At 41.1% G+C, this 13,415-nt stretch overlaps 1 protein-coding gene across 1 annotated transcript in view; it reads right to left on the bottom strand.

Annotated features, from left to right (window-relative positions):
* PCCA (propionyl-CoA carboxylase subunit alpha) overlaps positions 1 to 2,668 on the bottom strand; it is a 240,178-nt gene extending 237,510 nt beyond the window's left edge. The window contains exon 1 of the mRNA XM_081858120.1: positions 2,648 to 2,668. Within this exon, the coding sequence (XP_081714246.1) occupies positions 2,648 to 2,653 (6 nt within the window). The 5' untranslated portion in view covers positions 2,654 to 2,668. The remainder of the gene's footprint in view (positions 1 to 2,647) is intronic.
* Positions 2,669 to 13,415: the final 10,747 nt, after the last annotated feature.

The raw sequence follows: 13,415 nt of genomic DNA on the forward strand, positions 1-13,415 counted from the left end.
GCAAACTAGAGCAGCACACGGAAACGCTGTTTACCTTCCTCCGGAGCAGTACCTATTTATCTACTTGCACTTTGACGTGCTTTCGAACTGCTAGGTTGGCAGGAGCTGGGACTGAACAACGGGAGCTCACCCTGTCGCGGGGATTCGAACTGCCAACCTTCTGATCGGCAAGTCCTAGGCTCTGTGGTTTAACCCACAGGGCCACCCGCGTCTCACCTTAATCAGAGTCAGTACCAAAAGCTTCTGTTGCCCGTGCCAGTTGCAGCATCCAGACCAGGGTTTACCAAACTTGGGTCTCCATCTGTTTTTTGACTACAACTCCCCCCCCCCCGACATCACCCCTGACCACTGGTCCTGCTAGCTAGGGGTTATGGGAGTTGAAGAAGGAGGAGGAGGAGAAGGAGAAGGAGAAGAAGAGTTTGGATTTGATATCCCACTTTATCACTACCCTAAACAGTCTCAAAACGGCCAACAATATCCTTTCCCTTCCTCCTCCACAACAAACACTCTATGAGGTGAGTGAGGCTCAGAGAGAAGTGTGACTAGCCCAAGGTCACCCAGCAGCTGCATGTGGAGTCCAAAAACAGATGGAGAGCCAAGTTTGGGAAACCCTGAACTAGACTATCAGATACAGATAGGTAGCCGTGTTGGTCTGCCATAGTCAAAACAAAACAAATTCCTTCCAGTAGCACCTTAAAGACCAACTAAGTCAGTTCTTGGTATGAGCTTTCGTGTGCATGCACACTTCTTCAGATACATGTGTGTATCTGAAGAAGTGTGCATGCACACGAAAGCTCATACCAAGAACTGACTTAGTTGGTCTTTAAGGTGCTACTGGTAGGAATTTGTTTTGATTAGACTATCAGAGCGACAGAGAAGTAGAAATGTTGTGGAAAGTGTTACTGCCAGTAGAACTTAACTGCCATGTATAATGAAAAGGTTAATTTGAAACTGATCTTGTTGTCAGAAAAATGCATTTGCAATTGCTAAACAGACATTCTATGCAGCCAAGTGGAAACTCACTAAAAAGGAGGAAAATGGCAGAGAAAGTTTTTCCAAGTAGGGATGTGTAAAGGAAGAAGGAAGAACTAGTAAGTGGCCCACTGTAGATCCTTAAAAGAAATGGTGGAGTTGCCTTCCAATACACTGTTAGGGGCTCCAACTGGGATCTGTAAAGCTGGCCAGGAAACCTAGTATGAACCCACTTGCTACAGATTTGCATGGAGGTGGAGGAACCATTAAGATAGAAGTGAAGTAAGAGCTGCAATAGAGCAAGTCTTCTTGCTCTTCTCTTACGGCATAAGAACCAGCACAGCATTAGAGTGCCAAACAAGGGCCTGAAAGAGCAGGGTTCAAATCCCCACTCAGACATGAAGTTCACAGTGTGACCCTGAGCCAGTCATTGTCTCTCAGTAACCTACCTCACAGGGATGTTATGGATGAAGGAGCACCACCTGGGAGGAAAGGGTGACATAAATGTAATGATTGATTGATTGATTGATTGATTGATTGATTGATAAATAAAATAATAATAATAATAATAATAATAATAATAATAATAATAATAATAATAATAATTTTTTTAAAAAAAAAAACATGGAGCCCTCATGGGAAGCACTGGGTGCTTCATAGAGGCAGACACATTCTCAGGGTTGGCTCCACACTCTAAGCAGCGAATAGACATCAACATCACTTCCTATGGAAAATAGGTCTTTTAGTTGACATAGCTGTATCTTGGGAAGATGCATGAAGGAATGACCGACCCACAGCAATTGCTTCTGCCATGTAAGTATGAAGTAGAAAACAGATTGCAGAGAGGTGTAACTAGAGTCAACAGGCCAAGCTGCCCCAGAATCCTCTGCAGTGAACAGGGAATGTATAGCTGATCAGCAGACATTTGCAGACCATTCAGAGGACAGCATGAAAGAAGGTTTCCTGGTAGTGAGAAGTAATGAAAGTGGTAAGGGCAAAAAAGTAGGAAGGATATAAGAATTATGAAAGGGGTACTGGAGAGTGCGAAGAGTACACCTCAAAGTGTAACTATAATATACTTACGTGCCAATTGTATCAAAACCACAAATAAATTATATTGATTCTTATGACTACTATATCAGGGCTGTAGGTTAGGAATAACTAAAAACCAAAAAAAAAGCAAGGAAATGTAAAGTTGACCAATTCCTGATTCAATCACTGTATTTGCTTGCTGGGAAAAGGGTGTGGGAAGGAGGGAGAGAGAGTAAATATGTGAACAATTATGGGTGATATAGCATCTGATATTATTATTACTGTTTTTATACTTCTAAAACATATTTTCATAGCCCAGTTATCATAATAAAGCCTTATAAAATGACACATTTTCAAATTCAAAACAATAAAAGCATTTAATATTTCAACAGCTTAAACTGTCTTTGCAATATTCAGTAGACAAATTCCAGTTAATTTTGAAAATATTACTCAAAGCATTTAGCTATATGTAATTATTGCTTTACTTTACCAGAAATTGTGCTGGGAGGCAAATATAAACCCACCTCTCTGCTTTGGGGGTTGGTTTGTTTTGTGTTTTTTAAGTATGAAAGTTGAATCAGAATTATGGGAGTCTGCAATTCTAAAAATAAAAGGAATATACAACATGAATAAAGTTGCTTACCAGCATTGAATGAGGTACTCCATCTATATTCACATCACTTGACAGGAAATCCCATCCATAGCCGTGAGACTAATTATTTTGGAACCTAAGGGAAATGTAGCCTAAATAAGAGAGTGATCTGCAGTTAAGGATCAGTGAGCCAGCTAATGGTCGGTTAGTCAGGAGAGAACAACTCTAGAATGTTAATAAAACATGTCTCAAACCCAGTACCTTAGGGACCAGACTGAAACACTGTGTGAGATGAATGAAATGAAAGGTACCTGTTATAGGTGGCAGAATTATGATGCAGGCATATTAAGAAGCCTGGTGATGAAAGCATACCAATAAAAGTTAAATTCTCCATAGGTGATTATACTTTTAACACCAAATTTTCAGGCACATTAGCCAAGTCAAACTCAGAATCATTCGCTACCTCCCCTTCCCTCTTTCCCTCAATGAAAATTCTCTTGTAAGACCACCACCCCCCATCACAAGTGCATCAGTGCTAAGCATAGTTAATACTATCTTCCCAGGGTTTGTATACGCACTTCATACGTTGGCTTGAAATTCTGGCTATAAGGGTTTCACTGATTAGTAGTGACCATGGTCGCTATTATAATGCCAAGCTTAACCATGTCTCTGTGTGTATTCCTCCTGGTGGTTAAATATAAACAACTACCACGCAGATAGCTACCTCTAGCCCTGCAAAATGAAGTTATTTGTTGAGCATCCACATCTCATAGGCCTCAACGTTTTGCCAGGGGACAAGCAACTGAAAAGGTTAGCCTTTTGAAAGCTGGGCACAACAATAATACCCAATGACAAAAGTAAGAATAAAAATACAGCATGGCAGGACAAAAGCATCATACATACATATTCTCCCCCAATCCCTTTAATTTCAACCTGTATGAAACACATTTTCCTATGATTCCTTCTGACATTTACCTACTCTAAATAATATGGGACTTTTAAGCTAATAGCAAAATGGGCGTAGCTGAGGGGCATGTGCCCCCCCAAATCAAGTAAATAAATAGAAATACTTAACTAACTGACCAATTGTATCACAGATATATTGGTTCTGCCCCCCCAACATAAAGCTTGCCCCCCCCTAAAATAAATCCTGACTACACCCATGAATAGCAATTAATGTCTGCAGTTTCCTCAAAGATGCTCCATCTGTATTCTATCAGATGGAGCATTAAGGAAATGTTATATGGGCCACAAACCAATCCCCAACTTATCCAAGTAGGGTTGGGAAGGACTTCTATCAGAACCCTGGGCAGTCACTGCCAGTTAATGATAACAGCATTGGGATGGATGAACCAATGGTCTGATTTGGTATAGCTTTCTGATCTCATATAGCTACAGTGCCCTGTCTTCTCTGAGTCTTAAATGGCACTGCTCTTCTTATTGTCGTAAGACTTGCATAACCATAGGAACCATTTCCCCACTTCTCATTTCCCCACTTCTGTAAAACCTACAAGCATAAACCATCCTGGAATCATAAATGCACAAAAGGAGTCTTCTTTGTTCAACTGTTGGCATAAAAGATGTCTGTCTGCCCTTCCTGTCATTGCTTGTAAGTGTTTGCCATTTTTTGTATTTTACCTAGTGCTTCAGTAATTGCAAACATAAGGGTTACAGCTTTTGACTGGCAGATTAATCAGCCACAGTGGTACCTCAGGTTAGGAACTTAATTCGTTCTGGAGGTCTGTTCTTAACCTGAAACTGTTCTTAACCTGAGGTACCACTTTAGCTAATGGGGCCTCCCGCTGCCGCCGCCCCGCGACCCCGCGATTTCTGTTCTCATCCTGAAGCAAAGTTCTTAACCCGAGGTACTATTTCTGGGTTAGCAGAGTCTGTAACCTGAAGCGTCTGCAACCTGAAGTGTCTGTAACCCGAGGTACCACTGTACAACTGTAGTTGATTAATCAATTATAATTAATCAGTTGCATTGTTAGATGCCCCTCCCCTTAGCTGCGTAGGCCCATGGCTCAATTTATAGCTTGATTAATTAGTAAAAATCACATTAATTGTGTAATATTATTTAATTAATTATAAGCTCTTCTTAATAATAACGCTCCAGCAAATGTATCTGAACTTGTGCTATCCCCTGTCTAGTGCACCTCTGGGAACATACCCTTTCAAATCGCACTCAACTCCAAGCATCTTGTATAGCAGGATGTTGCCATTTTCCAGCTCAAACCAAATAAACCTGCTTCCCTCTGTGGTGCCACTTGAGTTTTATGTTCTTACAGGCGTATATAGCTACTTGTCTAAATTAGTATTCTCGCCGTTTTAGAGAACTGGCACTCTAGCAAAAGGTTACGGCTCTGAAATATAGGGATGGAACTAAGGCGTCCTCCTTTCATTTTCCTATTCCAACCATAGCCGACTCTTGTCTAAACAGTCTCAAGTTCACATTGGAGCACTCTTGTCTCTGTCCACTCAGCCACAGATGCTCTTTAAACTGGGTCATGACCTGACTCCTTCCTGACCTCCATTGTACTACAGGGGAAAACAGACCTCCAATGTAGTTCACCGGTCCTGAGTCAAAGATGTTAAGGCATACACTGGACTGCCTCCACCCCTTCCCTATCAAGGAAGAGTGGGGCACCAATCAACTGGTATTGATTGGCCTCCCTAGCCCCCAGCTATGCATCTCTTTTCATAGGTGCATTGCTAATTGCACATATACTCTTAATAGCACCATAGAGAATGTCTGCTATATACTCCTAGACCTGATTGGGGGGGGGTTGCACTATTGTCTGCAATGCAGACTTGCAATTCAACTCCCAAATGCCTGCCCCCTTCACAATGCTCCAGGAGTTCCACGAGTTACAATTAAATCAAAATCATATTCTTTATAACAGAAATATTACACTAACAGGGTGTGATGTTCTGCTGTCTTGGTTCATGCATTTCAAATTTTAGTAGGATTTTTACAAAGCCACATGGCATCTCTGAAGTATTCCAATCTCTTACTCAGCTTTAAAAAATTAAAAACTAATCAAGCTAGTCAAATCCCTCTGCGGGATACTAAAGCAGCATTATGAATCTGCCAAAGGAAAAAAAATATACAGTACTTACTCTACCATATACGTTTTCAAATCTCACTCAGATTATAGTATGTGTATAAATAAAAAGACCAAACCAAAAATATCCTGTTTGTTCTTTCTCGAATTTCAGGTCAATTTTATACCATGTTTTCTTCATTCACACACAACAACCCATTAACATGTTTCCCACTTCAGCAAGCACCAGAACAAAATGCTCTATAAGTGAACTGAAACTTTAAAAAGACTGCTGGACATTTGCAAACATCAGTGTCGCTGATCTATATTTGTGAAGAACTGAAAAATATTAAACACTAATGAATAGAAATATTTTCTAGTGGGTGCAGGTGGTCAAAGTTCATCAGGTAAGCATGTTTTACATTGCATTGCACACCAGATGGTAGCCTTATCGATTTTCATGTCTGCTGGTACACAATCTGGTGAAAAAAAACAAATGTATTGCAACAGGTAAGAAATATGAGACAGCAGCCTCCTGCTATGGTCCTCACACTTCCCTTAAACTTCTTGTGTTACAGAGGATGAGAGATTACTATTATCATTTTTTCAGAAAAACAAGGGCTCTGGGGATTGATGACATCTTTCACCAACATCTGTGGAACTGTGGTGGTTCTGAAATAAAAGGCATACAATGAAGTGAGCTCTAGTCCACAAAACCTTATGTTGTAATAAAATTGGTTAGTCTACATTGGTACCACAAGATTCTTCTTTGTTTTTGGTGCATCAGATTAACACAGCTACCTCTCTGAAAAATGCTGTGTTATGGTGATTATCTGTGGCATAAAGGTGTTTCCTAGAAAACTGGGTTTTGGTCCATTTAAAAGTCACACAATTAGAGAAAAGGGAGGTCCTTCTGCCCAGAGCTTGTGATCAGAAGTACCTTTTCAGATGATGGTATGGTTGTGGAAGGGAAATTCTCAGCAAGTTTTTTTAAAAACCTGTTTGGAGGTATACTTGGGGCTCCTTGGAGCTAAAAGATGATATAAAAATAAACATCAATATTCAATATTAAGTATAAAACAAAAAAAAATGATGTTAATAAAACAGTAGGGCAAGGAATGCAAATGAATCCTTTACACTCTGATATTCCTTGCCATTTTTCAAGGGTAATTTCAGCAGTGGGATTTCAAGCAGCCCCTGTTAGTTAAGTATCTGTAGCATTCTGCTTGCAATATAGGCAGCAGTCTAGACATTAATATTCAGCTTATACCACAAGCCTGCTTTATTCTCTCTGAAAGTTTGACCTTATGGCCATCAGGCTTTTTATCCTTTAGTGTGTAGCCAAGCAGGCTGTTCCAAACAGGTGAAAGAGCTGCTAGAAACTTAATAGATCTCTATTCCCCAATCTGCTCCAGAAATGATGTTCCAAAGAAGTGAAAGAAATGACCCTGGAGAATGTAGAAACACAGCGTTCTGGGATGCCTACAGGCAGAATCAAGAAGGGTCAGCCAAGACATATGTCCATACACTCTTGAATAACAATTAGGAAAGGGAATCAGAAACCAATGTGCTGTGCTCTGCCTTATAAGTTTAAACAGAGCAAATACCTTATTAAATATTTGTGCCGTATAATGAAAATGGGGGGAGTGACGTTTGCTCCATAAAAACCCAGAGTGTGTTTTTCCCATCCATCCACCTCAAAACTGCAATCTTGCACTCCAGGTAATGCCGGGATCGAGGGCAACCATAACTGAATCTATTTTGAAGAGTGTTAAAAGCTGTTGCAAGTGGAATGACTGCTCTGTACCTTATGCAGAGTAGAAATGAATGAGTTTCAAAAGTTTTACTGCAAAATATCTTAGGCTAGTTACAAAATAAAACATTGCAAAAATGCAAAGTAATACATTGCAATTTAACAAACTAGCAATGTGGCCCAGTCTTCTTTTTAGTCCTTATTATGGTCCAAAAACTCTCCTCTCTCTGGTCTCAGAGAGAGAGATCCTATCCAAGCATCTTGCTTGCTCAGGATCACTAAGCTGAGCTTCTACCGCCGCTGGCTGTAAGGACTAACTAAAACGCTGAGTTCTCAAGTTTCACCTTCTTGCTGTGAGAGATCCCTTGGGTTTCCCCTGCAATCATTGATTAGCCTAAAGACTGAAACAGAAACACCAAGCCTTTTATTGCCGCATTTACTAAAGACAAACCTCTCTTGCCTAATTCAAACCTCTCTGCATAGCATTTTAACTTAAATGCGTAATTTATTTTATGCATATTAAACATATGTCTCTAAGAGAGGGGATGTTCTTTAGCACAGGATCTCCCAAGTCAAATGGCTGAAGTAGGGATGTACTATTTAATTAACAAAGCAAAGAGAAAAGCAGGGGCAGCCTTACCATTAGACATACAGCAGAAGCTCTAGGGCAGGAAAAGCCAACATGATGCCCTCCATATTTTGCTGGACTACAACCATTATCCATGATCATTGGACATGCTGGCTGGGACTGATGGGAGTTGGAGTCCAGCAACATCTGGAGGATACCACCATGGCTAACTTTGCTGCACAGCAAGAGCTGTATAGGCGCCTGGCTGTTCCACTACATTGCAATAAAGATACTTTCAATGCTTGTTGTGCACCTCCTACACCAGCCTGCTGCTCTCAGGGCACTATCCCATCACCAAATTCAACTGCCAGTCCAGTCAGTTTCTGTACTTTGGTAGAGCTGTGGGAGGGGAGAACACCATCTTGTACTTTGTCTCAGGCAGCAAAATGTCATGGGTTGGCCCTGGACAGAAGGCAAAGATTTCAGTATGTTGGCCAATGCATACTGCCATCCAAACACAGGGACTGATGTTACGCACCCCCATTCTTTTCTAAAGAAGGATTTGAGCCATGAGCAAGCACAGCAGGCCATCTCCATAAGGATGTAAGAAGATCCTGTTGGCCTATCTAGTCCAGCATCCTGTTCTCATGGTAGCCAACCAGATGCCTATGTGAAACCCAAATGCAATGTGTGAAGCTGTGCGAAAGGGTTGAGTACTGAAAGGGTGAAGTGGATCACTGCTATCACTGCTATCACTTCCATAACCACTGATCCACAAGTGAGCATACGTTCTATAGAACTATACTTACATAGTTACTTAAATTAATATAAATGATTACATTATATTTTAAAAGTAAAAACAGAGCTATTGGAATTTTGCTGTTGCTTAACTAGATTATGGGTGTTCATTTTGTATTATGGGTGTCCATTTTGTTTGCCCTGCTCCAAAGCAGACAGATTTTTTTAGGGATGGCTGGGAGTGTCACATCAGGATTGAACTTTATGTGTCACCAAACACCCTCAATTATATATGAGCAGCATGAGAATTTTTGCTTTCTCAATTGTTACTGTAGATACAACTGGAAAGCATTACATTTCTCTGACAGCACTGAGGATACAGAATTCAATAAATAGTGACATCTTTGCTGTTTCAGAATGGACTGAATTTATTTCCAGATTTTAGATACAGTAATGTGCTTCAGATGTTCCAGCCACTTCACAAACATTAACAAACTAATGCCGTGTAAGATAGGCTATATTATAGGTAGAGGTAGAATCCAAGAGGCAATGGTTTGACTAAAAAGGTTGTAATCCCAGAATTACCCACATGGGACAAAGCCCCACTGAATTCAAGGATTTCCTTCTTCTGAATAAGTATGTACAGAAACCAGGGACTTCTTAAAACACTCTTAGCCTGCAAGCTATACCAGTTTCCTATGTATTATTTTCAGTCCACACATCAGACCATTGCTTTTGTTAAAACCATTACATATTTTTATAGTTATACACTGGAGAGGGCAGCTACATTATTATTATTATTATTATTATTATTATTATTATTATTATTATTTCATTTATCTGCATCTACAATTATTTAACTATAATTTTAACATTTTCAACTTTGACTCCCTTCCCCCTCTTTCTGCGGTTCTGTACATTTCTTTTTGTCCTTTCCTGCATACTCCAAATTGTCTTAACTTATTCTTTTAATAAAATTTTCTTGGTCTATATACATTCACTACTTTAATAACTGCAGGATAGACAGTCATTATAATATACAGTCGCCATACTCTAATCAAATGGATGCTTCTTCACCTTTTCCAGGGCAAAGTAAAGAATAAACCAAATAACCTAACTAGATACTGAGGAAGAATTCATCCTGATAGACGTGACAGCAGGTCAAGGCCTTCACCCCCTCTGGCCAGTATTCACTTCACCTCAGACAAAGGGGGTTCTTTACCTATAATTCTGTGCAATACCACACTAGTTCTCATTCTCTATGGGCACTAGAAAAATACCACACAACTCTCATAGCCTTTTCCCTGCTCTGTGTTTAATTGCCTCTTCACAGAAACAGCAAAGGCCTCACCCACCTCATAACTTCCATGAGGCAGCAAGGCCTGAAGTATCCCCTTCGCCTTTCCTCCCTGCATCCCTGCCCAGCTGCTTCTGGCTGAGATGCTCTTACCATTGCCAGGACAACTTTGGGGTTTGCTGGGCTGTGGAAGCCGAAGAGGCTCAGCAGTGGCTGGTCTTGTGGCTTTCCCCTGACGTTTGGCTTCTTGGTCAGGACGGCGATCCTTTATCACCCACAGTTATTGCAGATTTGGAGACCCATTGACTCTTCAGCTCAGTTGCCTTGCCAGGGATATATTTCAGGGCCTCACAGTGTGTAGGAAATCCACAGTGAACATGACTGATAAGATAACGCTTCCGCAGTTCTGGTACCTAAAGCCTTCCCCCTCCCTTTATCTGAGAGACACAAATTGCACTGTCATCATCAGGACCCACAGGAAAGGAGGCCTGTGGAAAACCCCATTAAAACGTTTTTAACAACTTCCCCACCAACAGCATCAATCAGAGGCGAGGCCAGTCCCCAAAACAGATTCACTCGCCATCTCCGTGGCACAGCTGGGCAACAGACTTCACACCGCTTCACTCCAGAAACTGGATTTATCAAATAGTCTAGGCACCGGCCTATGGGCCTTTTAGGGGCCCCACAACAACAGATCAAAATAATATTGATTTGATTTTGAAAGAAAATTACAAAAACTTATTAGGAGATAACTTGCGAGCCTCCCCCCACTCCCCAAGATTTAAACTGCCATGGGGCTTCCACAAGGTTGAATTCGGCACTGCTGACTGTCACAAATATCTACACCCATTGTTCCCAACTTGGGGCACATGCCTCACAGGAGACATTTTGATTTTTAAGGGGGGCAATTTGGAAGCTTGTTTAGACCAAGTCAAAGACCTTTTAGGCTTCCTCCATGTGAATAGGAGTTCACTTTTTGAATAATAATTATATGTCACTATTTTAGAGATGCTTAGGTGGGGCATAGCCAAAAAAAGTTGGGAACCACTATCTACATGCTTCAAGGTTCCTCTCAGAACACATCCCAAGATCTATATTTTACAGCCAAAAACTTTTCAATGCAAATACATTTGCTCCGTTCCCTTGAATAGGGATCGCTACCTGAAGGAATTCCATAGTGTGTTTCTTAAAACTACAAAATGGATGGGCGAGACCTAGGGTTTATTCTAAGCTTGCACACATATGTAACCCATGCTGTCAGCGTTACAGTGGTATCTCGGGTTACATACGCTTCAGGTTACAGACTCCGCTAACCCAGAAATAGTGCTTCAGGTTAAGAACTTTGCTTCAGGATGAGAACAGAAATCGGGCTCTGGCGGCACAGCTGCAGCAGGAGGCCCCATTAGCTAAAGTGGTGCTTCAGGTTAAGAACAGTTTCAGGTTAAAAACAGACCTCTGGAACGAATTAAGTACTTAACCCGAGGTACCACTGTATTAGGAGCAGGAGAATACATTGCAAAACAAACAAAGGGCATATTGACTGAGCCCCTCTTCCTCACTAATGCCACATGCTTAGTAGCCTGTGCCTCTAGGAAAATTCCAGAAGTCAGTCTGGAAGAGGGCCTTCTTCACAGGAGTTTGGAGGAGGCTTGGATGTTTGTTTTAAGTCTGCTTTCAATAACTGAAGTTTTTTCCAAGGTTCCTGATCTACCGCCCGATATTGTTACAAAATTTTAATAACCAAGAGGAAAGAGAACAGGAGGAGAGACAGAAATGGCAAGTCAGGGCCTTTGAAAACACCTTGGACAGTAGGCCCATCCTCACAGTCAGTTTCTTTTTATAAAATGGCTCTCACAAAGCTACAAAGGCTTATCTAGGAGAGGGCCGAACTCAAGGGCTAGGCCCTAAAATGAAACCATTATTTTCCTAGATCTCCATAGGCAACACTGTTACAGGACTCAGCAGCACCGTCTTCTGCATGTCTGCTCAGAAAGTAGTCTCTTGAGTTCCACAGAGCTTATTTCCAGGTTAAAGACTGTGGCCTTGATAACACTGGGGACTCATTAACTACCTCATCATGAAATATTCTGTTTGCCATCGAAGGCCAGTAATGACCTTCTGCCATCTGCAAGCAAGAAACCGGTCAGTCTCCAAGCAGGACAGTAAATGGACAGAAATCTAACAATAATGACCACATTCAGAAGCCAGTGGGAGAACATTTCAGTCTCCCAGGATATTCCGCTGATGATCTCAGAGACATTGTCCTTCAATAAAAAAAAGGCTTCAGATAGGAGCTCCAGAGTGAAACGGCTGAAGCAGAATTCATTTTTGAATTACTGTATTTGCAGAGTTTCCAATGGGGTACACATGTACTAGGCCCCAAGCAAGCAGACTAGGCCCCCAGACTCTGAGCTTTCATTTAAAAAAAAAAATGAAGGTAAATCGAGCATTTCTAAAGAAAATTAGAAAACAAAACATGGAAGCACAGTTCCAAGATGGCAGATACGGAGAAGCTGCTGTTGCTAAGGATGCTTAATCAGTGTTGCTAAGCAATCAGAGGAAGGAATGCTGACCACCCCTCGGAAGGGAGGCCTCTTAGAGAAGCAGGAAGAAACCAGAGAATCTTGTTGCTGCTAGCATGATGCTGGATGGAGGAGAGTCTGCCTTGCGGTATGTTTGCTTAAGCACTTTCCACCTTATTTCATTCACTCCCCAAATGTGCTGCTTGGTATGCTTTACTTGGAAGTAACTTCCTTGAAATGAATGGTGTGCTTCCTTCCTACTGAGAAAAAATGGTGACATTTCAATGACCTGTTCGCACCGCCGCCGCCCCGCTCCAATCTTCCATGTCCCACCCCCCTCACTACTTATTTGCTTGTCATCACCAGGCTGTTATTTATTAATATACAGTAAAGCAAAAATATAAAATGCAAAATGAATAAACAAATACAGCCAAAAAAATTAAAAAGCACCTTACTACTGCAACAAGATACCATAAGTGCCCCATAAGCCAACTTTAAAGCAGTGATGCTTTTTTATTCAACAAAGAGAGCAAAATGTTGTGCGTTTGTGTTTTGCTAAGGGTTGTGAAACCGCACACTCTTAGAGTAGTTATCACCTGTGTTGTATAATTATATTTTGCTGCCCCCGCTCCACAAAATTTCAAAGCTGTGTATGTTGCCTTCCCATTCCCGCTTTTTATCTTCACAACAGCCCAGTGATGTAGACTAGGCTGATCATTGGTATTTCTGATGCCAAAGTTGTAAATGTGCACATACTTAGTGTTTTGTTTGTTTGCTTGTTTGCTTGTTCATCAGAGTTGACAGACTTGGGGGGGGGGTATTTTGTAGTAAATTTGACTATGAAACATTGCAGTAAAAGCAAGGTGGAGCTGCTTTTCTGGCTTTGTGCATGTCTAT

Source organism: Podarcis erhardii, assembly GCF_964252035.2.
Source record: "Podarcis erhardii genome assembly, chromosome: 4".
In the NCBI taxonomy this organism is placed as follows: Eukaryota; Metazoa; Chordata; class Lepidosauria; order Squamata; family Lacertidae; genus Podarcis; species Podarcis erhardii.